This window comes from Miniopterus natalensis, chromosome 11 (genome assembly GCF_054644295.1).
Source record: "Miniopterus natalensis isolate mMinNat1 chromosome 11, mMinNat1.hap1, whole genome shotgun sequence".
Lineage (NCBI taxonomy): Eukaryota > Metazoa > Chordata > Mammalia > Chiroptera > Miniopteridae > Miniopterus > Miniopterus natalensis.
In genome coordinates, this window is record NC_142091.1 from 39,890,727 (window position 1) to 39,915,604 (window position 24,878).

At 47.2% G+C, this 24,878-nt stretch overlaps 1 protein-coding gene across 1 annotated transcript in view; it reads left to right on the forward strand.

Moving 5' to 3' along the window:
• PDE2A (phosphodiesterase 2A) overlaps positions 1-4,869 on the forward strand; it is a 56,180-nt gene extending 51,311 nt beyond the window's left edge. Inside the window, exons 24-31 of the mRNA XM_087822219.1 lie at positions 153-240; positions 487-534; positions 1,549-1,623; positions 1,759-1,858; positions 2,116-2,228; positions 2,865-2,903; positions 3,034-3,140; positions 3,478-4,869. Coding sequence (XP_087678345.1) covers positions 153-240; positions 487-534; positions 1,549-1,623; positions 1,759-1,858; positions 2,116-2,228; positions 2,865-2,903; positions 3,034-3,140; positions 3,478-3,688 — 781 coding nt within the window. The 3' untranslated portion in view covers positions 3,689-4,869. The remainder of the gene's footprint in view (positions 1-152; positions 241-486; positions 535-1,548; positions 1,624-1,758; positions 1,859-2,115; positions 2,229-2,864; positions 2,904-3,033; positions 3,141-3,477) is intronic.
• Positions 4,870-24,878: the final 20,009 nt, after the last annotated feature.

The window sequence follows — 24,878 nt, forward strand, 5'->3', positions numbered from 1 at the left end:
ACTCTAAACCAGGACTTCTTTCCAGAAAGGGGACCCAGGTGTCCTGAGCTTTTATCCTTGTGTCTCCTGGACATCTCATCCAGCTGTCCCTCCTCTGGGGGTCTGGGGAGGAAACTGTGGCTGGACCTCTCTCCTCTCTGTCTCCCAACCAGGGACATCGAGATCTTTGCCTTGTTTGTTTCCTGCATGTGTCATGACCTGGACCACAGAGGCACAAACAACTCCTTCCAGGTGGCCTCGGTGAGATCCTGCCCTCCTCACAGTGGGCACCCTCCCTGGGGTGGCTGGGAGTGTCACTTCTCTAGCCTGAGGACAGGTGGGAGCTGGTGAGACCAGGAGCCTGAGGCTCTCCCAGGCCTTGTGCTGGGCTCTGAGATGGGGGAGGGGAGATGGCAGGAGGAGTAGTGGGGGGGGGCTGCTTAGCATAATATGGCCAGCACTTGGATCTGGATGTGAGGAGTGATGGAGTTTTCTGGGCTTTTCCAGAAATCTGTGCTGGCTGCGCTCTACAGCTCTGAGGGCTCTGTCATGGAGGTACCGCCATTTCCCCCCAGCACCCTCTCTCCCATCCCCCCACCTCATTCCTTCATAAGGCTGGTGATATGCAAAGTTGGACTGTGACCCAGCTACTCCTGTTCCCAAACCCTGCTTTTCAGGCAGGCCGTGAGAGCTGCAGCTCCCCCCCCCCCCCAAGGGCATGTCTGCTTCATTTTCCTGGATGGGTTTAGCCCTCTAAGTAAGTGTGGATGGGGGTGCAAGTCAGGCTGCAGGTTTTCAAAGAGAGGATTTTTATTTAGCACCATTGTCTTTGCATGTTGGGAACACCCCATGCAAACCCTCCCCACCAAACCTGAGAAGGACTCCACTCTTATAACACTCAGCTTTGCCTTAGATTATTTGGTTTGGGTCTACCCACCCCCAGATGAACGCTCCTTGGGGCAGAAACAAAATCCAAGACTTCTCTGAGTTCCCTGCATTTGGCACAGGGCTTGGCACAGCATGGGAGCCAAACTTCCACTGTTACCTTGCCTTGCACTACACCCTCCAGAGACCACCCCTGCTTGCACACCCCCAGAGATGAGGGACTCCCTCCCTCCTGGGAGCTGGGAGCAGCACTGCTTCTGCCCTCTGCACCCTGGTTGAGCCTCCTCCTGTGACTGACAGCCCTTCAGTGTCAGAAGACAGAGGCCTTGCCCTTGTCTCATCGCTGCCTTTTCTTGTCAGCAAACATGTTAGCTGCATGAATTAGTGTCTGGGACTCCAAGGGATCACTTCAGAACTATTCCAGTTTGAGAGGCCCTCACAGGTTACTTCATTGTGTCCCTCCATGTGACAGCTGGAGAATCTGGGGCTCAGAGCCAGCCAGGGCCTTGCCGGGCTCACACCAAGGGTGGAAACAGAGCTCAGAAAGGGAACTAAGACCCTGACTCCCAGTGCTCTGCTCACCTCGGGGGCTAGGGCTGGGCCGGGCCTACTCCCTCTCTTGGGGTCAGTGGTGAGGGGACCCCCCCTGCTCCATCTGGGCCCCATCACTCCTCTCCCTCCCAGAGGCACCACTTCGCTCAGGCCATCGCCATCCTCAACACCCATGGTTGCAACATCTTCGACCACTTCTCCCGGAAGGTAATGGGGCCAGGGTGGGGGTGAGGGGGTAGGCTCAGAACAGGAGAAGGGGACTACAGGTGGAGGCTCCTCAGGGCCGGGAAGTGGGTGGGGGTGTCTAGCAGGAAGCCATGACATCTCCCTGCCCGCACCCAGGACTATCAGCGTATGCTGGACCTGATGAGAGACATCATCCTGGCCACAGACCTGGCCCACCACCTGCGCATCTTTAAGGACCTCCAGAAGATGGCTGAAGGTGCCTGCCTCTAGCCCTGGGTCTTGGGGTTTGGGAGGGACCCCAAGAGGGAGATATGCCTGGAGAGCATACCCAAGAATTTAGACCCACCCCCTCCAGCATCAACCCACCAGGCAGACCCAGCCCCAGTCCCTTGACTCCCATCCAGGGTGCCACATTCCCTGGGCCACTTTGGGGTGGGCTCTGGGGGCCTTGTCTTCGGGGGAGAGGGCCAGGAGACTGGATCCCTCTCCTTGACCCCATCCTTTCCCCAACAGTGGGCTATGATCGAACCAATAAGCAGCACCACAGCCTCCTCCTCTGCCTCCTTATGACCTCCTGTGACCTCTCTGACCAGACCAAGGGCTGGAAGACCACAAGGAAGATTGCAGTAAGGGTCGCCCCTCCCTGGGAAGGTGCAGGCTGCAAACCCTGCCTGGCTCTGTGTGGCTCCTGCATCATGAACACCCTTTTCTTTTTTTTAAAATATATCTTTATTGATTTCAGAGAGAGGAAGGGAGAGGGAGAGAGAGACAGAAACATCAATGATGAGAGAGTTGTCATTGATCGGCTGCCTCCTGCACACCCCCGACTGGGGATTGAACCCGCAACCCGAGCATGTGCCCTGTCCAGGAATTGAACCTCCATCTCCTGGATCCTAAGTCGATGCTCAACCGCTGAGCCACGCCCGGCCGGGCTGAACACCTTTTCTGTACTGAGCTTAGCCTGGCTATATTTTGAGGAGACAGAAACCTAGACCACCTTAAGGTGACAGATGGAGAGATTCAAAGAGGGGAATGGACTCACCCGGGGTCACACAGCAAGTCAGTGGCTGGTGGAAGGTGGGCCAGAACCCAGCCATTCCTCCTCATCTGGAGCCATCCTCCTCACAAACTGGGGATGGTAAAGACAGGCCCTGAGGTGGAGCTGAGGGAGGTCTCAGTTTGCCTCCTTGGGAATGGGCTGTGGAGGAGCTTGAGTGGATAGATCCCACTCACAGGATGTAATGAGAGTGTTGACCTTTCAGGAGCTGATCTACAAAGAGTTCTTCTCCCAGGGAGATTTGGTATGTGGGGAATGACCTCAGGGTGTCCAGGTTGGGGGTGGGTTCCTGGCCTGGGGCAGGGAGGGGCTGGGTAAGCCCGATCCTGGTGCCTAATGGAGGAAGAAGAGGCCTGATGACTTGATGCCTGCAGGAGAAGGCCATGGGCAACAGGCCAATGGAGATGATGGACCGTGAGAAGGCTTACATCCCTGAGCTGCAGATCAGCTTCATGGAGCACATCGCAATGCCCATCTACAAGTAAGGAAGCTCATGGGGACTGCTGAGGACTCTACACAGAGAGGGTGGGGTGCGCCTGGGCTGTCCATGGCCATCACAGCAGACACAGGTACTGGGCTTGGCTTGGCCCAACTCCACTGATCCACTCCCCCCTGCCTCTAGGCACAGCTGTCTCCTGCTTTACCCCTAAATGAACCTTTGTCCCCTATGGAAAGAGACCATCATGCTGTCCTTGAGTGTCCAGTCCTATGCCTCACACTTTTATGAAAGTTCTACCTGTGGTATAGCCCTAATCTTTCTTCCTGTCACTGTCTGACTTCTGACCTCTAACCTCTAACCCTGCCCTGTGCACCCATAGGCTGCTGCAGGACCTGTTCCCCAAAGCGGCAGAGCTGTATGAACGCGTGGCCTCTAACCGTGAGCACTGGACCAAGGTGTCGCACAAGTTCACCATCCGAGGCCTCCCGAGCAACAACTCACTGGACTTCCTGGATGAGGAATATGAGGTGCCTGAGCTAGATGGCACTAGGGGCCCTGTCAATGGCTGTTGCAGCCTTGACACTGAGTGAGCCACTCCCAGGACCCTTCCCAGCCCAGGTCTGCTCCTACAACCCTCCACTGGCCTGTCCAAATGCCCTGGGACCAAAGCCATGGGTCCTAGGTTTATGACCAGAACTTCCCGTGTGACCTGGGCAAGTGTTGACCTTCCAGGCCTCAGTGTTCTTGTCTGTATAATGGAAGCAAGACTTCAAGCCACACCAAGACTTTGTCATTTGTCCTCTGAGAGCACAGGGATGACCCATGAGTAGTGGGCCCTGCTCTGCACCTCTGATCACACCTTGGCAAGTCCTCCCCAAGCCACTCCTTCTCTGAGGCAGCCTGAATGGCTTCTCTTAGACCCCAGTCCTGCCCCACCAGATCTGTGCCCTTTTCCCCTCTCCAGGATCCTCATACAAGGAGAAGGTGGGGCATCTCAGTGAGCAGAGGGTGGGTCTTAGAATCAGTCATTACCTCTGCTGGAGGACTAGAAATAGCCATAGGGCCACAGGTGCCTCTGAGGACCACCATTATACTTATGGTGAGGATGGGGTACTGGGGGTGATTGATGCAGAGACTCCATGAGGAAGCTGCCAGAGAGGCATTTAGTGCTCTGGGAGAAGGGGCTCAGGAAGAAAGCAGGATGGAAACAATGGGCAGGAAGGATCCCTGGGCTGGGAGACCGGCCCCTGTTGAGTCAGCAATGCTTCCTCCTGGCTGTGTGACCCTGGGCAAGTCCCTTCCCCTATCTGTGTGAAACAGGAGGGTGAGACAATCTGTTCTCTGAGACCCCTTTTAGATCGAAGTCCTTGGAGAAGCCATGGAATGCCCCTGAAACCGTAGGGCAAAGAGCCGACCCTGAGTCCCTCAGTGGCCCCCTGAGTGTACCCCCTTAGCCCGAGCCCTTCCCCCATTCCTGTAGCTAGAGAGGGACCTGGCCTCAGCCCTGGCAGGGTGTCTCTCTTCTTCAAGGCCATATCCACCCATGCCCCGGGCTTGGGAGACCCCACAGGGCCAGGCCTCTTGGGTCAGCCCGGCAGCTTCTCCCTTCTCTTGTTCTGTATGTGTTGTGGGGTGGGGGGAGGGGGGCCACCTGCCTTACCTATTCGGAGTTGCCTTTAGAGAGATGCGTTTTTTTAGGACTCTGTGCAACTGTTGTATATGGTCTCGTGGGCTGACCGCTTTGTACATGAGAATAAATCTATTTCTTTCTACCACAGAGCCTGCCTACTTCTCTTGCCCTACAACTTGTTATTGTTTGGAATCTGCTTCTCTGGACTGAATGGCCTTCCCTGGGGGGGCTTGGGCTCCAGGCCCCTCCCTGCCTAGCCTCTGCTTTGGGTTCCCCTAGTCTGTCTCTCTCCTCTTACAAATCAGAACCCAGTCTGACCAGTGGGCCCCAGGTGGGGGTGAGGGTGGGGGTCATTTCCTGGCCCAAGGCTGACGGGATGGCTATTTTAATGTTGCCCAGCTAGCAACAACTTCAGTGTGGACTGACATAAGTACTCCTCTGACTGTGACCCCCAACCCTTAATGTGTCGGCTTGTCCTTCTTCCACCAACCTTTGGGCAAAGGGGAAGCATAACCTGGGTACACATTCTGGGGTCTTAATCTCTCTCCCCTGAATCTAATGTGTCCTCAGCCCAACCTTCCCTTGAGGCCATTTAATCCCATTCCAGGCCCATGCTGTGACACATCCTTCCTTGCCACCAAATTGAGTGAACAACTCACAGATATTTCCTCCCATATGCAGGACCCTGGGCTGAGGCCTAGAGCTAACTTTGTCTTTGTCCCTGAATTGGAGAGTCTAGCAGCCCTGGAGGGGAGAAAGATCTAAACTCAGATTCAGGCTCTGACAACCCTATGGGATGCCTGACCATGGGATCCAGGCAGGATCATAACCCTGAGCAGAACCACAGTGAGGTTTGGAATATGAGCAGGTGTTGTTTTCCTATGGACAAAAGGGCCGGGCATTCCTGGCAGCAGAAACTTCTCATATAAAGGCTCAGAGAAGGGGAGAGACCGGTGCTCAGGGAATGGAGAGATGGAGGGGGGGATAAGGCCAGATCAGGGAGGCCTTGAATGACAGGCTGTGGAGTTTGGCTTTATTTTGGGGACAGTGGGAAGCCAGAGAAAGGTTTTCAGTAGTGGAGTGGCTCAGACATATATCTCTAGCAGAAAGATCCTGCTGGAGAGCAGAGAGAGGACTGCAAGGGGACAGCTTGGGCCAGGGTCATTCTAGAGCTGTTCCCTGTGCCTCGGGCTGGGCGAGATGGGGAGGAATTCAAGACACGTTGGAATGGTAGAACTTGGTGACCAGTTGCATGGGGGTAGGGGCAGAGGTAGGACTGGGAGGTGTCCAAGAAGGTGGGGGTCTCCGTGGCCTCAGTCTTATTGGCAACCAGGTGCTGGGTGGAGCTGCTGGTAGGAGGGAGCTCTCCGGGGAAGATGGGTGGGAGGCGGAGCCTCTGCACAGGGCCTGTGGGCAGCCTTCACAGGTCAGAGAACACAAGGTTTGGTACCAAGTCCTCTTGTAGCTTCCCTGCCTTCCTAACTTAGTGGTTTCATTTTACATAAAAACTCACAATGATTCTGTGGAGGGGGTACTATCACCTCATTCTGTAGCCAAGTAGCTTGAGGTTCAGAGAGATTAAGCCATCGTCTGAAGTTGGAATGTGCACCCTCCTGCATGACTCCCATCCAAGCAAGGGTTTCCTCTCGGACAGAAGGAGATTAAGGTGAGGGTCTCTGTCTCAGTCTCTGCAGGACTGTCATGGGGTGAAGGGGTGGTGAGCAGTGGGTTGGGGCCCCAGAGAAGAATCTGGGATCCGCTCGGTGTGCACGTCTTGAAGGGGAAGGCAACGAGATAATGGAAGATGGGGTTTGTAGTGCAGCCCTTAACCATCAGGTGGCGCCCAACTCCTGCCCTCACCTCCCCAGAGGTGGAGAAGGCTGTGTAGGATGTGTTGTGGGGCTCAACTCACTCCTCTCATACTCAAACACAGAGACATTCTCACATGGACACGTATGCACATTCTTTTTTACACACAGACACACTTCATGCAGACTCTATGTACAGTGTATTCAAGGTACACTGTATACAGTTTCCACAGGGAAAATGGGGAATGTTTCTCAGGGGCTTCCAGCCCCTTTAGCTGCTCTCTGAACAGGACTGAGGTCCATCAGTTCTACCTGAGTGAGATCCCACGTCTCACGGGTTTGTCTGCCTGCTGAGTGGCCTCTCTGTGCAGCAAGATCCCTGGAAAGGCAGCACCAGCTTTGGGATTGGGTGTGGGGAGCCCTCCTTTGGGCATGAAATAACTAGGAGAGGGCACTGTAAGGCTTGATCCTGTGCATATGAAGTTGCAGGAGATCAGAGCAGGAGCAAGCTGTGTGTGAAGGGGCATCAGGAGGAGGCTGGGCTCAGAGGGTCTTGAAGTTTGGAAAGGGAGGACTGGCACAGGAAGTGAGGGTGTTGCTGATAGACCAGGAAAACAGGTGGGAAGGTGAGGGGGTGGGGAGAGGTGTGCCCGGGTTGTGCCCACTGTCTTACTGTCCTGGCTCAGGACAATGTCAATCTCCCAGGGCTCAGTCTCATTGAGATGGGTGGGTTGAGCCTGGGGGTGGGGTAGGTGGGGTCTAGAAGTGGGTAGGGGAAAGCTGCTAAGGATCATTGCCTGATATCCAATGCCTTGAAAACATTTATCTTATACATTTTGTCATTTTGTTGTTATTATTTCAGGCGGGAGGGTAAATCTAGTCTTTATTCTCCTCCTTGGGTGCAAGTGTTAAGACTATTTTATTAACTTTTATTGCAGTATAGTACTCCATGTATGAATATTGGTAGACATTTGGATATTATTATTTTGTTATTAAGAAGAATGATCCTATGAACATTCACATATATATATTGAGTACTCCATTATATGAATATCATTATCTATTTCTATTGATGTATATCTTCAAGCTTCCATCTGGAACCATTTCTTTTTACCTGAAAATACCCTCTCACTATTTCCTTTAGTGTGGGTCTGCTGCTGATGAATTCTCCTGGTTTTTAACAGTTTGAAAACATCTTTGTTTCTCCTTTATTCTTGAAGAATGTTTTGGGAGAGACTGAATTCTAGATTAGAAAGTATTTTCTTTTTGTACTTTGAAGATAAAAGTCTGTCCTCTTTTGACTTCCATGGTTTCTGATGAGAAGTCAGCTGTCGGTCTTGTTATTGCTCCTTTGAAAGTAATGTAACTCCTTCTCTGACTGCTGTTAAGATTTTATCTTTGTTTTTGGTTTTCAGCAGTTTTATCTCAGTGTATTTAGGTATGGTTTTCTTAGTATTTATCCTGCTTGTGATTCATAATGTGTCTTGAATCTGTGATGATTTTCCCTTTCCTCAATTCAATCTTCATTAAATGTAGATAAGCACACTTCCCATATTCCCACAGCATGCTAAGAAACTTCTACTAAATTTTACTGAAATTCTGTGATAGCAAGAGAGAAATAGTGATGCAGAGATGGGGGAAATATTTTAAATCAATCACTAGATTCTCATCCTGGAGGTTCAAACTCACCCTTCCTCAGGAGAGGAGAAGGATCACCAGTGGTGGTCTCTCTCCTTAGCTCCTTATCTGTAGTCAAGGATATGCCCCTGATCAGAGGTTCCTACCCGGAATCAAGACTTTTCATCCTCTGTCTGCTGGCTGGTAAGGAGGAAAAACTACTTTCTCTGTCTCTGTAGTTTGTTTTGTCTCTCAGTAAACACATATTTTAATGCATAGCAGTTTAGTATTTTATTGTTTAGAACCTCTCCATATCAGAATAAGATTTTAGATTGACTATTGAAGGAATTCCCTTCATGACTCTAAGTAGATCCCTGAGTGCTGAATTTTAATCCAACAGGTTAAAGAATAGCCAGTGGGCAGCCAGGGTCCCCTGTCCTGGTGGATTTCTTACTCTTTGCTTTGACTGTTAGGCTTCAAGTGCATCTGTATGAGGTGTTAGGGAGGCATCAGGGAACAACCTTCACACTTGTATCTCTACCAGAGCATTTGCTATTTCAGTGGTGAACCAAAATGGAAGCACTTTTGTTCCTGGCCTGGGTCACCATTCTCACTAATCTTTGCACCTGGGTAAACCCTCTGTGATCTGACCCAGCTCACTGATTATGTATATTTTTTTGAATTCTAGATACAAACATCCAATTGCCCAATCCCTTTTAGATTGCCAACCTGCATCATAGAGGCTGGAAACTAAATTAACATTTCCCACACTCTACTACAGCTTGAGTTTCATGTGTAACCTGGGTTCCATATAGAAGGTGTCCCTGAGAAGACACAGAGGTGGAAGTATGCAATGGGCATGATGACTGCAGGCAAGTAGATAATATCACCTAGAAAGCAGCTATGATGGAGGTGTCTAGGTGCGCTAGGGGCACTCAAGATGGAGTTTTTAATAGCCAGCCCCTCACATAGGTGCCGAGCAACAGATGGCAGAATGGTGATGTTTCCATTAGAAAATTCCCCTGGTTTGCTTGGGCATTTTGGCAGGCTGCATTGTCCCTGACCTTCAACTGTGTAGCACTGAGCCTGATTCTTTTCTCCTTCTGTTTAAACCTTTGGAGATTATGGTTTGTATAGCTAAGGACCTCAACTAATAGTTCTCTTGAGGCACTGATCCCTTTGGTAGTAATTGCCCAACTCCCCCAATAAAATGTGAGCTCCCTGAGGGGACAGACTAAGTCTGGCTTATTTCTGTACCCTTAGTGCTTAGCACAGAGCCTAAGACAGAGAAGGCACGCAGCAAAATGTATTGACTGCTAAATGAAATGTTAGTCATTACAGTGTAAATCTAATCCAAGTGACTGCATCTTCTGAGGGGCGGCCTGCATATCTGGAGGAGTATCTCAGTAGTGATCATGGACGTGCAAGAGTTGCCTCATTCAACTAAAGAAAATAATTTGCTCAGTAAAACCAGGCCTGCATGACGAACAGTCAGACCTCCCATCAGAGGAAATCATGTTCACAGTGGAATCATGCTTGCATGACCAGTGCAGAACATCATTCAAAACCAGCTGGCTTCCAGAATACTGACTGGCAGGCTCCAGGATGCAAAAGGATATTCATCATGAGTGCGGCATATAAAAGTAGGACAGAGAAAAATAACCGAATTTATATTATATCATCATAACAATAATTTTAAAATATCACCAATAGGAAATTTCTCTCTAAAGCAATGTCACCCCAAACTGCCCCTAAGTACTTGTTTTCATCTCTTCATGTAATCTGGGACTGCTTATTCCTGGGTCCTCCTAGTGACCAAAGACAGGCACCCAATTTTGTGTTTTCTCTTATTATCCTAGCAGTTTATTCATGACACTCTTCTAAGTTGCTGGATGGGTTTACATGGACCCTCTGGACAGCTGGCACATATCCCACCAGGGGAAGCAGGTGGGCAGTGGAGTGCAGTGATTACGGCTGTGGTGTCTGGCGTCAGGCACCTGGGTAAAGTCTCTGCTGTGCCATTTCCTGCTGTGTGACTTTGTGTAAGGCACTTACCTTTCCTGAGTCTCAATTTACTCATCTGTAAAATGGGAATGATAATATACTTTCTTGAGGTGGTTATGAGGATTCAATGAGAAGAAGCATGAGAACCACTGAGAAAGTCGCCAGCTGTCTGAATTGCAGGGCCTCATTAGGGTGCATTTCTGGGAACAAGGAAGCGTGACTTCATCTGGTGGGTCAGAGGAGCGAGTGGTCCCAGGAGGAAGGCTCAGACACAGAAAGGGCAGGTTCAAAAGCATTGGAAAGAGGCAACTGTGACATTCTGAGTTAGTGTACCCCAAAAGTGTATTTTCAAGTCCTAACCCCTGATATCTGTGAATTGACCTTATTTGGAAATGGGATCTTTGTAGATGTGATTAAGTTAAGATGAGTTCCTTATAAAAAGGGAAATTTGGACATAGAGACACACAGGAGGAAGCCATGTGAAGACAGAGGCAGACATTGGAGTGATGCTACCACAAGCTAAGCAATGCCAAGGATTGCCAGCAGCCAGCAGAAGCCAGGAGAGAGCCAAGAACAGATCCTGCTCTAAAGCCTTCAAGGAGAGCACAGAAGATGTCAACACTGGGATTTCAGACTTCTGGCCTCCAGCACTGTGAGACGAGATACATTTCTCTTGTTTGAAGTCACCCAGTTTATGATGCTTTGTTACAGCAGCCCAAGGAAACTAACACTGTGGGCGAGGCCGGAGAGAGATCCCTCAGGTCACATGGGACAGATGGACTGGAGGGAGGAGAGGACACAGCTGACCATCACTTTCCAGCTTTGGTGTCTTGGGTCCAGTTGGCAGGACAGCCCAATCACTGAAGACCATCCAGGACATACACACAAAAGCCTGCCCCCCTTGCTTCAAGGTGGGGTGACTCCTCCATGCAATCTATGATCTGTGTTTTAAACGTGCCTTCCTCATCAGGCCAAGGCTAGAGTTACCTTAGCCCACATTCATCCTCAGCTCTTTCCTCTCTCCTGTCCTGCTTGCCTCACCCTTACTGGTTGTTTCTCACAAGCACTCTAATCCCTGTCAACCACGTGTGGTCACTATCATTACATGCTTCCCCAGGCCCAGCTGTGCTGGCTGCTAGGGGTGGTGGTGGTATAGAGCCATTAAGGCAGGACCCCACCCTGAGGGAGCTCACAGTAACCTGGGTGAAATGCTAATTGATTAATCAACTAGTTAATTAATTAAACACATATTTATTGAAAACATACTATGTACTCTTCCTGGCTGGGCACTGGAAGGGTTGCAGAGAGATCAACAAAACCAGACACCAAGCTAGCTTACAGACCAGTTGAGGGACAGACACCAATCAAGCAAACTCACAAGTGACTGTAAAACTGCAATAGAGCCAGCTGAGTGGTTAAGGAAAAGCAGATGGTGCTGCAAGAACCTCTAAGGGGGATTTGACCTGGTCATGGTGGTCAGGGGTGTCTTACCAGAAGAGCTGCCTGGGCTTAGACCTGAGGTGATAAGAATTAACCAGGCAAAGAGGGGGGTGGGGACAGCATGTATGAAGATCCCATGGCAGGAAGGAGCACAACAAGGAGGAGGGACTTCAGGAAGATCAGTTGGGGCTGGGGAGGGGAGGGGAGGGGAGGGGAGGGGAGGGGAGGGGAGGGGAGGGGAGGGGAGGGGAGGGGAGGGGAGGGGAGGGGAGGGGAGGGGAGGGGAGGGGAGGGGAGGGGAGGGGAGGGGAGGGTGGCTGGGACAGCATGAGCAAGAGAGAGGATCGTGTATGGTGATGCAAGGGAGGCAGGCAGAGGCCTGGCAGTGGTAAGGATTTGGGGTTTTATCTCAGAAGGAATGAACATGAAGGGTTTTTTATAGGCAGGTGACCTGATCAGAAACAGACAACCACTCTGGCTACAGCATGGAGAAGAGCCGGGAGGATGGCTTCAGGGCTGTGGGCAGACCAGTTGGGGTGCTCTTGAGCAGTTCAGGTGGGGGGGTGATAGCGATGTGGGCCAAGGTCATGGAGGGTGGAGAGAAACGAACAAATCTGAGAGACACCCTGGATGATGGGCTGGATATAATGTGTGGGAGAAGGGGAGAGGGGTTGATGGTGACTCTTAGTTTTCTGGTTTGTGCAGGTGGATAGATGTTGGTGCCATTTGCTAGGAGGATCCCTGCGAGAGGACCAATTCTGGGGGAGAGTATCCTAAATTCAGGCAGAAGTTCTTTGTGAATCCTAACAGTTGCAGCAATGTCAGCTGTTAACCATCTACCCATTCAAAAGATATTTCGTTAATGCTCACTCTATGCTGGGCCCAGCGCCAGGTGCTGGATATTAAAGGGAGGGAAGTTAACATTTGATGCACAACTGTGCGAGGCAGCGGGGTAAACAAATGAAGATGGGCATCTTGGCGTCAGACAGACTTGGTTTGGTTTTGAGACCTGGCTCTGCCCCTTACCAACTGCATGACCCTGGGCAAGTCACTTAACTTTTTTATGTCTTACAAACACCTGTAATATGGGATTTACATTCCTGTCTCTTAGAATGTTGTGTAAACGTAGTGACAGTACAGGTAATGCCTTTAGTAGAGTGCTTTGCACACATAAGTGCTTAATAAAAAGCTGCTGTATTGGTCCCTAGGCCAGGCACTGTCACATGTCATTGTATTTGACCATCATAATGTCATGAGAGAGAATTATCACTGTATCTCATTTTATGGATAAGGCAGCCCTGCTGATTGCCTCCCCAACAGCTTTCCCCCCTCTTCCTCACTGTAAGGAAGTAGGTTTTGTCATTCCATATTCAGGAACGCTGGCCTTCCCCGTTGCTTCGGGGTGTCCATCCTGCTTAGTCTAAACTAATCAAGGCAATTCTGTTCCTCTATCCAATGATTGATTTCGACAGTCATGTGGTCCATTCCTACCCAGTTATGAACTCATCTAAGTTGCGCAGGAATGTCCCAGTTTTAGTGCTAGTAGTGCTGAGTCCCAGAAAACCTGTCAGTCCTGGGCATCCTGGGATGGTTGGTCATCTTAGTAGCCACCAAGACCCGGGGAGAAGACTTCTACAGGAATGTCGAGTGGAGATGGGGGTGCATCTGGAAAACTTTTTTCTTGCTAAAAATAAATTGTAAAAACTTATGTAGGAGGACATGTCTTTCTTTGCTGGGTGTCCTTTGTTTCTGTGTGCTATGCTTGGAGCTGCTGCAGCCATCCTGCGGCCATGAGAGGAGATCGTGACAGGCTGAACAAAGATGGCAGGGTGAAGAAATGGAAAAGGCCTGGGTCCTTGAGGACACACTACTGGAAATGCTTAGCTCAGGAGTGCTCACTGTGTAAACCATAATACCTATTGATATAGTTGCTTGCAGCCAGAAGCATCCTGATGCAAAATGGTCCCCAGCTGGAAAGAAGCAGAGCTGGGTGTGAGCCCATCTCCATCCTGTTGTTCATATCTGAATACTAAAAACTGGGACAGAGATAAGTTTAAACTCTGGGAACAATTCCATTTGCCTCAGTATTTCTCAAGTGTGTTACATCCATGAGATGCTCTCTGCTCAAGGCTTCCATGGTCAGACGGGTTTGGGAAACGTGACATGTTCTCCCTTTACCAATGCATAGTAATTTGGGGAAGTCCTACACTAAGGAAACCTGTTTATCTTGGGTTCACTCAGAGTTTCTCAAAATTATTTCAATGTGGAATCTTTAGTTTCTTTTTGTCTTTGTGAAACCCTGTTGATATCTCCTGAATGCTCCACAGAGCCCAGTTTGGGAAATGATGAGGTACCAGATGAAGGGGCGGTCGGGAGCATGAGACCTCAGCACTGGACTCCGGACAGGAGACCACATCCTCGATTTGCCTCTTGTCTGATGTGATTATTAACAGCACCCCTTTCCCTCTTCACAGTGTCCCAGTTTGGGATGATCGACTGTGTGATCCCTCAGCTCTGGGCAAGGAAGAGGAGGGCTTCGGGGAGAGGAGGAACTGAAGGGCCCTTTAGAATGAGGGAGCAGTGCTTTTCCCTGGAGATGAAGCAGGATGGTGTGGCCAGAGTGTGTGGGCTGGGGCGGTGGCAGCCCACATCAGGAAGAATGGGGGCAGTATGTGTGATGAGGAAAGGGAGATGCGGGGGGTGGTACACAGTGATTAACCTGGGTGGGCAGAAGAGAATGGCAGAAGCTTGCAGGCTGTGGGGGTGCCTGGGCACGGAGACCACACACAGCACCTGCAGCAGGTGTCCTCTGAGGCCACTACTTCCTACGTACTCCAGGAGGCAGGGTTGCCTGTTGAGTTGCTTGGGCAACAGGACTTTAGATGTGCAACCAATCTGGGAAGGCAGAGGCCTAAAAGAAGGGAAGGAAGCTGCCCAGTCCTGGGTTTGTTAATCTTGCCTTTGCCAGTGCAGCATTTTTCTTTTGTTTGTCATCTGTCTCTGTCATTAGAACAGAAGTGTTTTGTTTGTTTTTGTTTTTTAATGTTTTTAATTGATATGAGAGAGAGGGAAATATTGATTTGTGGTTCCACTCCTTTATTCACTCATTGGTTGCTTCTTGTATGCGCCCTGACTGGGGATCGAACCTGCAACCTTGGCATATTGAGATGACGCTCTAACTAACTGAGCTACCCAGCCAGGGCCCAGGAGTTTTTTGAGGTCAGGTACCGATTGTATTCTGCCCACATTTAGTTGTGTCCAAGGCACTTCCTCATCCACAGTAAAGGCCCGATAAATATGGGTTGAGTAAATGAATCCGAGAGGGAGAGAAACATTTTTCTAAACCCCCTGTATGGAGAACCAGAAGGGCATTTAATATTTAATGAGCCTCTACTGCGTGCTGGAGGCTTGCCTGCAGGTTACCTACTTTAGCTCACTCACCTCTCAGAAGAGATCATGGATGGGCTAATCAAAACCCCATTTATCTTCTGAAGCCCTATTCAAGCCCCTCGCCCACCAGGAAACCTTCCCCATCTGAGCCACTTCCCCTTCGCTGAGCACCCTCTCCTCTGAGCTTTATAAAATCCAGCTCTCAACAGCATTGTGCATGTAATATTTCATCAGACCACCGCCCACTTAACTGTAAACACTTTAAGAGCAGAGGCTCCATTTCTGTTTCCAAGTCTCCCCCGCGGCACCAAGAGCTGAATTGAAAAAACACAAAACTCCTATGTATTCGTTAATTGGTAGATTTATCTTTAACACTGATCCTAGAACGACCTTGACTCCGCAGTCTCTGGCAGTTAGTTCCCGTGGCTCTGTGCAGTCGGTCTCAGTTAGGCGCTTTCTGCTCTGTGACAGAACACCTGACAAGTAGTGTCTTAAACATTCAGATCGCTTAATTGATCTCACATAAGGAGAGGTCTGGAGGCAGTCAGCCCAAGGCCAGGCAGTGCTTCTAAGATGCCTTCAGAGGCTCAGACTCCTGGGGGCTCTCTGCTCTGCCCCCCTTAGCGTGCTAGCTTGTTGCTTCAGGCACAAGATAACTGATGAAGTTTCAGGCTTCACATCTGTGTTTCAGGCAGGAGGATGGCAGAAAGGGGTGGGCCAGCACAAGTGTCCTGTGGAACAGAAAAGCAAACGCTTTCTTAGAAACCTGTAGAAGACTTCTGCCTCGCCTTATTGGCCACACTGAATATAAGGAAACCTGAAAAACCAACTCTTTAGGTTTTCTAGTGTTATTTAGAAAAAACCCTCTATAGTTAAGGGAACAAAGGAAAAGTGGTTAAAAAAAATTTTTTTTTATTAATTTGAGAGAGTTCCATTTGTTCCATTTATTTATGCATTCATTGGTTGCTTCTTGTATGTGCCCTGACTAGAGATCAAACTTGCAAACTTGGCGTATCTGGATGACACTCTAACCAACCTAGCTACCAGCCAGGGTGGAAAAATGGTTTGAGAACAAGTGTGGGCATTCACCCATCAACAGTAATTGCTATGCATTCTATCAAAGAAAGAAAGAAAAAAACTAATCAGACTTGTCATTCAAACTGACCATTCTGAAATCTCCCAACCCCAAGCTGATTTCTTCGTTCCTAGAGAGACGCTCTACGTTTTTTATTACACATAACACAGATGCCTACAGACATAAAAGGCACAGTCCATGCCCTTCGGGGCCGCACAGTCAAGTGGGGAGGATGTGAAGGGCCTGCCAAGATAAAACAATCATCTCAGTGATGTGTGCACAATATGGGAGGAGGAAAATCTAACTTCTGGTTAGAGGTGGTCAGGGAAAGTCCCCAGAAGTAGTGACATATGAAGTGGAAATGGCAGTTAAGTATATGAAGAATGGCCTGGGAAGGGCATTGCAGATAGAAGAAAATGCGTGGGCAATGGCATGGTGGTGGGAAGCATCAGGAAGAACCGTTTGCTGGAATGCAGAGGGCCTGAAGGAAGGACTGAAGGCACAGTGTGTGCTGCTAAAGGCTCAGCCTCCAGCTTTGGTGCCTACGTAGATGGCAGTGCCATTTTCTGAGAGAGAAATCGCTGAACTTAGTATGGTAATGTTGACTTTGGGGGCCTCAAGCTCTTCTTCCTCTACATGATTTTCCAGGACAGCCTCATCTATCCTGTTGACTTCAATTGTCTTCTTATGGTTCCTAAACCTACATGCCCTGTTCAGATCTCTCCTCTATATTTCCAACCTGCGTACCCAGTGCGGCTTCTGCTACATGACAGCCATGCCCAAAATCTCGTAGCTTAAAACTAGAGCCATTATTTAATCCCTGAATCTGTAAGTTGGCAATTTGTTTGGCCTCAGAAATTAATGTCTCCCTTAAAGACTTAAAGGGTACAGGGGTGGTGGCTCCCATTATGTCTCCCATTTAATCCACTTGTACCAGTGTCTGCAGGAAACGTTTGGATCATGATAACCATATGATCCAAGTGGTAGCTCCCAAGCAGCTCTCATGCTGGATGTAGTAGCTTTATTGGGATAGGTCAGCACAGCTTCTGAGACTTGTTTGAACTCTATCAGCGCATTCTTTTCAATTCCCATTAGTAAGGGGAACCAAAAGCAGTTCACATGTTTAGGGAAAAAGTAGCAGTATTCATTCACAGTCGCCCCCCAAGACTATGACAACTGTCCTGCTCACTGTCACAATATAGCCTGCAAAGATCTTGGTCATCTTGACTTTCTGCAGAACATCACTCTGGTTCACTATATTGATGACATCATGCTAATTGGACCTGGTAAACAGGAATATGGCATTAATCAATGTCTGAAAAGACACATGTGTGCCAGAGGATAGGAGATAAACTCTACAAAGATTCAAGAGCCTGCTCCTTCGGTGAAGGCTTTAGGGGATCTAGGTCTGAGGCATGCTGGGACATCCCCCCTGAGGTAAAGAACAAATTATCGTTCTTTATACTCCTTATTGCTAAGCAACATATACATATTCGATGGGTCCTCAGGATTTGGAGTTGCTATATGCCACTTTGAGAATATTCATCCCACAGTTGGACAACAATTTCTCTCGGTGAGGCCGTGAGAAAAAGACACATTCACACATTACTAAGGGAAGTGCAAAGTGGCACAACCCTAAAGGAGAAGACATGGCAATATCTAGCAAATGACAGGCGTTTACCCATTTCCAGGAACCTATCCCAAATATACACTGGCAACAACCTGAACTGACCCTGGCACAGGACTGCTCACTGCAGTACTATTTGTGTTAGCAAAAGGCCCAGAGGACGTCATCAAGAGAGCTACCCTTCTTTGTGGCAGCTCTTGGGAAGGGGCTGGAATTCAGACTAAACTCTGGGTGGTCTATTTGTTTCTCAATATTGTATACTGAGTGCCTGCTATGTGCTTGGTAGTTTACATATGTCACTCCTTTAAACTCTTTAACAACCCTGCACACTTTTGGAAACAAATTTGTTTCTGCAATCTTTAACACAGAAATTCTAAGAATATATCATGAAAACATTAACCAAAAATGGCAACCATTCTTTATGCAAAAAGATGCTTACTGCAGTGTTATTTTTCAGAGTTATTTTTTATATTTTATCAAAGTTATGTAAGCACATGGTTTAAAAAAAACAGCCAAGCAGTACAAAAGAGCTTTAATGGTATCAACAATCCCCAGCTCTACACTTTCCTGCTCCAGTCTGATCTCCAAAGGGGACCCCTTTGGGCCATTTCTGGTTTTATATATTTGAGAGGTTTCTTCTATATGTTTTTTGTTTTTTGTGGTTTTTTTTTGTTTTTTTTTTAGAGAGAGAGAGAAAGAGAGAGAGAGGGATTGATGTGATAGAGAAACATTGATTGGTTGCCTCCCACACATTTGTCCTGACTGGGTATAGAAACTGCAACCTGGGTATGTGCCCTGACCGGGAATCAAACCCACCAACTTTTGGTGCATAGGACGATGCTCCAACCAACTGAGCCACACCAGCCAGGGCTATATCTTTTAAATAATGTGCTTTTGTGACTGTGCAGTTATCAAGTTTAGATATTGTGTATTGGCTTCCTGCTATAGATTACACTAGGACCTCTTCAAGAGCAAACACTACTTTTTATTTCTCTTTAGAGCCCCAGGACCTGGCCTTGGTACTGGCAGCGAGTGAGTATTAAATAAATATTGTTAAATAAAGGAATGTCCTGGGTGGTCAACGGAAGGGAGAAAACTGGAAGCAGAGAGAAGATCATTGGCAAAAAGGCAGAGGACTTCCTCAGAAGTGAGGACTTTTTCCTGACTAACAGGACCCTGGTCTAGTTCAGGGTGGCTATGTCCCCAGCTAAAATCGCTCACCATCCACACTCCCTTGCAGCAAGTAGAGACCAGGTGATCTGTCTAAGCCAAAGAGATGTAAGTAAAGGGCTCTGAGTAGAGCTTCTCTCAGCTCTACACAGGAAACCTGAAGCAGTTGGCATATCCTTAGGTCCTTTTCGCTTTACTTCATTCTTTCTTCCTGGAACAAGGATGTGATTTCTGGAGACTTAGCAGCTACCTTGCTACCACATTCTAAAAATGGAGAACCAACGCATTAGAGGGAGCTCATTTTTGGAGACATCATTCAATTCTACTCCACCCTGGTTTGCTTACATCTAGACTTCATGTTATCTTTCACGTAACACCATGCAATTAGTTTTTCTGTTGCTTGCTGCTTCATGTATTCTTAATGGGGGGAGATAGAAAAAGCATTGGCAAAAGTTGGTGGTTGTTGATGGTATAAGAGGATTCTGAAAATTTTTTGTAATAAAAAGTTTGAAGGAACTATGGAAGTAAAAATATAAATATGAATCATTGTTGCAAGTATGATTTCCAATAAGTTTTGCAAGACATTGGGCTTCAGAAGTTGTCGACATGTCTTGTGAGGGTATGCCTTAACCTCTCAAAAGTCTGTGATTTTGGTTATTTTACCTAATGTTTTACACTAGTGATGACATTTAAATGGACATTTTGTTTTTTGAGGGAGTTATACCTATGAATGCAAAACCTTTGGTTCTTCTCTTTTTCACCAGGAGGGGATCAATGGCATGACATCTTCCCCAATATACATGAGGGAAATAAAACCACTTGCAGAATTTATTATTTAAACAGTTTGAGAGTTTCACCTAACTTAAATTAATAAACCAAAGGGGAGCTAAGAGCTCCATGTGGAGCTCAAATATGAGCCAACCAAAGGGAAGCAATGTTAACCTTCATGAATTGGACGCTTGTCGTCCTGGACCTCACATCCTGTCAGCCCAATTTTTACTTCAGCCATTGCTACAGCAACCAGATCTGTGTAGGCGTAACCCAACAGTGCTGCTGGGCCTCAGCTGCATTGTGTTTCTCTCACTTTCTGCCCAAGGCTTTTCTGAAGCCACAATGGGAAAGCCTACAGGAACTCACAGGCACTCATGCCTGTGAGCTCTAAATGTGGGAGGAATTAACACCCCAAGGGGCAACACTTGACTAATGGGGTATGAGAACTGGTGCTCTCCAATTCTGAGATGCACCTCAAAATGTGTCATGGGAGCCCTGGCCGGCGTGGTTCAGTGGTTAGAGGGTCAGCCTGAGCACTGAAGGGTCTTGGGTTTGATTCCCAGTCAGGGGCATGTACCTGGGTTGCAGGTTGATCCCCAGCTCCGGTTGGTGCATGTGCAGGAGGCAACCAATTGATATATCTCTCTCATATCCATGTTTCTCTCTCTATCCCTCTGTCTCTCTCCCCCTCCCTCTCTTCCACTCTCTCTAAAAATCAATGGAAAAAATATCCTCAGGTGAGCATTAACTTAAAAAAAAAAAAAGGTGTCATGGGATCAAACCAACTCATCAGCTCAGCCTTGAACTGGCTATCCCCAGGGCCCAGTAAACAGGGGTGGCTGGTCACCCTACCAGTTTCTCACTCCTGCACTCTGGAATCACCCCCCAAATAAATTCCCTTCAAGCAAGTCCTTGTCTCAGGCTCTGTTTTCAGAGAGAACACAGGCAATGACAATTCATTGGGGTCTCATTGGGGTACCTGCCTGTTTCTGAGATCTGTTTCTAATCAGTTAAAAATAAGGACATCAAGTTGCAACTGGCTAAGAACATCAATAGAGCATCCAGAAACACTGCAGTTTGTTTCCTGTTGTTGTGGATTATTGTCTTGTGGCTTTTGCCAAATGTTCATGGGTATGAATCCAGAGAATACAGGTGGAGTCTTATCTGCGATCCTGCCAGCAATCAGAGCAGATGAAGAACTCCTGTATTTCTGTCTTCTGGAATAAATATTTCTAGTTTCTGGGTAAGAGCTTTATCTGATTTGAAGTTAACTTGTTTTCTTTTCGAATTAAAGCACAGATAAGTGAATTTTCCCTGGAGGCTACAAACGGCAAAACTCTGGACCACACTAAGGTTGTTTTCTTCCAGAGCAAGGAACTACTGCCCCCTAGAGGATAGATATGTGTATGATGGTTTGGGAAAGCTCAGGGCTGGAGATGTGTTTTCTGAATGTATGCATGGTTTCTTCTCCCTAGGGGGAAAAATGCTCCTGCTTAGTCTTTAGATTGTCTAATAATTAAATTATTGTTCTGTTGTTTGAATGAAAGATTTGCTCCCCATGTAAAACCCCAACTGCACTGTGTTTGAATTGGTATGAATTGAGGGATTGGGAGTGGGGGTCCAAGGTGTTGAAACCTCCAGAGTTTTCAGCTTGCTTGTTTCTGGAGGGTTGGTCTGGACACACTATAGATGACACGGAAATGAATTTAACATCAAAGATACTTTTGAATTATTTAGGCCTCCTCTAGATTTGTAGAAAACACTTCTATAATGTCTCTCAACCTCAGTGGATTTCCTATTTGTATTGGTTTCAAGAGACCTCTGAGCGCTTATATAAATCTAAGATAAAGGGATTCAATGTTTCCAGGGGGAAAAATTAAGAAATCAAGTCACACCTCCATTACTTTAAATGTGCCAGCCCTTTACGAAAACCCCTCCAGGATGAAAAAAGAAAACCTTCTAAATCACAGGACACTTTGTGTACAAGGAGACTTGAGCTGTAAATTGCGCTCTGTAATTTATGTTAATACATTTAAATAGATTAAAAATTAGTCTTCAAAGGGATGAATCTTTAATGGCTTTTTACTTAGGGAAAAAAACGGCTTCCAAGTGAAAAAAATAAAATTATTCAATTGAGTATTTAACCCTTTGGGTAAAAGGTAAATTTTCCATTCTTATAGGAATAAAACAAAGTATGTGTAAATAACCTTGGGAAAGAAATGGGCTGTTAATACAAATTTAAACACTATTCCAAATCTAAGCCCTTAATTCAAAATTTTTGGATGGGAAAATATAGCTCATGGCTTCAAGGTTCCTGCTAAGTTCCAAATTAAACATGCAGATAAGGCCCAATAATACGCAAATTAACATCAGGCCCCAAAATTGGTTGTCACAAAGATTTTAAGAAATCCTTCAGACCTATGGGCAGACCTATGGGCTCTATCCTACCAGGAGTACTAGTTTTCATTGCTTAATTAGAATAACCCCTCTTAACACTTCACCCCCTCCCTTTCCCTGGTCTATTCAAGGTTTAAAGAATTCCATTATTCTGTAAAACAAATATAAGGAAGCCCTTGATTCCCTGTGCCAAGTGCCCTGTGTGGAGCCGCGCTTCCTCCCAGGGATTTCCCTTTGCTGCTCTCACACAAAACACCACCACTCCACTTAACATTTACTGGACTCAGATTCAGCATAGTTGTTTTTTTTTTAATTTTCACCCAAAGATATTTTTTTCATTCCTTTTCAGAGGGAGTGGAAGGGAGAGAGAAACACCGATATGAGAGAGACACATTGATTAGTTGCCTCCCACACCAGCCCCGACTGGGGCCGAGGATGGAGCCTGCAACCAAGGTAAGTGCTCTTGATGGGAATCGAACCCGGACCCTTCCGTCTGAAAGCTGATGCTCTAACCACTGAGCCAAACCAGCCAGGGCAGATTCAGCAGTCTTCATTTGTATTCCGTTGGGAACACACAAGCTCCCTCATTTCTTCTCTAGAGTTCCCTCTTTCTAAAGTAATTTGAACCTTGTTTAATGATGTTAGCATGAACTCAAAACCCTGACGCTGCTCTTCAACTTTTCAGTCTCTTCAAGGTGTTTTCCTACCTCTTCCCAAGTCAAGGGAAAGGGGCGCCTGGCCTGCCTGAGAGTTGCAGACCCTGAAAGTGTGCGCCACGCCGCCTGGTAGCGGAGCTGACGGTGACAGGGAAACGGTGACAGGGTAGAGCAAACTCAGTTGCCCTTGCATCCTGAAGGGCCTCCTAAGTGTCGGGCTGAGAGCTGCAGCCCTCACTCTCTTCAATCGAACACCCTAGCACTTTCCAATCTCTACACGAAGCTGCTGTGAGGGGGGAGGGGGAGAACCCTTCTACCCTTTCCTGCACACAAGCACTTCAGCCAGTGTGTCTCCTGAATGTTTCTCATTTTGCCATTTTCTAAGGAAATATCTGGAACAATTTAGTTGTTTGAATTCTAAGAGAACAATGTTGGTTTCTGCTGAGTCAGTATCTGGTATTTTAATGAGCTCAGTCTCTCTCGAAGCACAGGCCAAGTGTGTGTCCTCTGAATGTTGATTTTGTTTGACCAAGAGTCTTGCCAGAATCCTAAAGTTTGGACCCTCGATCTGATTGGGTATCTGAGAATCCTCCCATTCAGGAGGAAGAATGCCTTCTGGGTATGAAGGTGCATTTTCTATGATCTCTTTCAGCTTCAGAATTAATCTTAACAGGTTTAACAAGTTGTCAGGGTCAGAGTGGGGCTGGGCGGAGCAGACAACCTTTGAAATTAGCTGCTGTTTGTGATTTGGAATTGGGGGAGGAAAGGCAAAGAAGGAAGTTACATCCTTCTAACCTTGCTTGTGTTCGTTTATCAGATAAGAGTTCTGCTTTATTCATTCCCCGGGGCATTTTGCAACAATGTGCCTTTTCACCTAGGAGATCAACAGACATAAAATGGAATGCTTTATTTCATCAAAGTGGTTCTTTCTGCTGAAGTTGATCAGCAATCATAAATTTTTAATGATCCCTGTATGCCAGATGCTTTTTTTTTTTTAATTTAGAGAGAGAAAAAGGGAGAGGGAAAGAGAGAGAAAAACATTGATGTGAGAGAGGAACATCTATAGGCAGTCTCCTGCATGCCCCCTCCCAGGGATTGAGCCGAAAACCTGGGCATGTTTCCCAACATGAAAAGGAACCAGCAACCTTTCAGTGCATGGGGAAGACGTCCAACCCACTGAGCCACACTAGCCAGGGCTGTATGCCAGATTTTAACTAGCAAAGAATTTAGGGATTTATTGTAACCAATTATGTGCAGACCTATGGGCTCTATCCTACCAGGAGTACTAGTTTTCATTGCTTAATTAGAATAACCCCTCTTAACACTTCACCCCCTCCCTTTCCCTGGTCTATTCCCTTCCTCTGTTTCTTACCTTTGACGTGAATTTTTATTCTTTGACGTGAATTACATAACCTCAGTGCCTCGATAATAAAATTAGAAAAAAATAGAACTTACCTCATAGGGTTATTATGAGACTAAATGACTAACCATGTAAAGTGTTTAGAACAACGTGTGTCTGATATATAGTAAGCACCCAATACATTAGAGCTACATTGTTATTACTATGTCAAAATTTTTTTCTTTATAGTTTGTGCTTTTTGGTCTTATTTAAAAAAATACTTCCCCAATCAATAGGGAGCTAGTATTAAAGAGAATTGGTTTGGTAACTGCTTGAATTTCTGGTGGGGTGGCATAGAGAGAAGGATTTTGTTAACACAGCTCTTGTATTTTTGGCTCAGTCAATCAGGGCTTCAAGGATATTTGTGAGAAGTTTAAGACAGGAACCCTCTCAACTGTGAAAATGCCAGCATCACATCTAATGCCTTGGGAGAATGTCCTGGGCAAATAGTACAACTTGTAGTAATGTCTAGTCACAGAAAAGCAAGGTGTGATTATAAATGGTTTATTTCTTTAGATTACAACATTCATCAAAATTAAATTGCATTTTAAAGACTGTTACTGCTGACAGTGTGTCAAAGCATTGCTTTTTAATCATAGTGAAGTGCCGAGAGACTAGGGACTTATCTCAGGTAGTACATTTGAAGACAGAAAGCATACTGTTGCAGACAGACCCAGTAGATCCCTTAGATGTCTTGGGGGACATGAGTACTAACATAAGCCACAAAATGACCCTGTGTTCCTCCCTTCCTAATGCCCCGTGCGGAGCCAGGCACCAGGCAGGGGAAGGTTACACT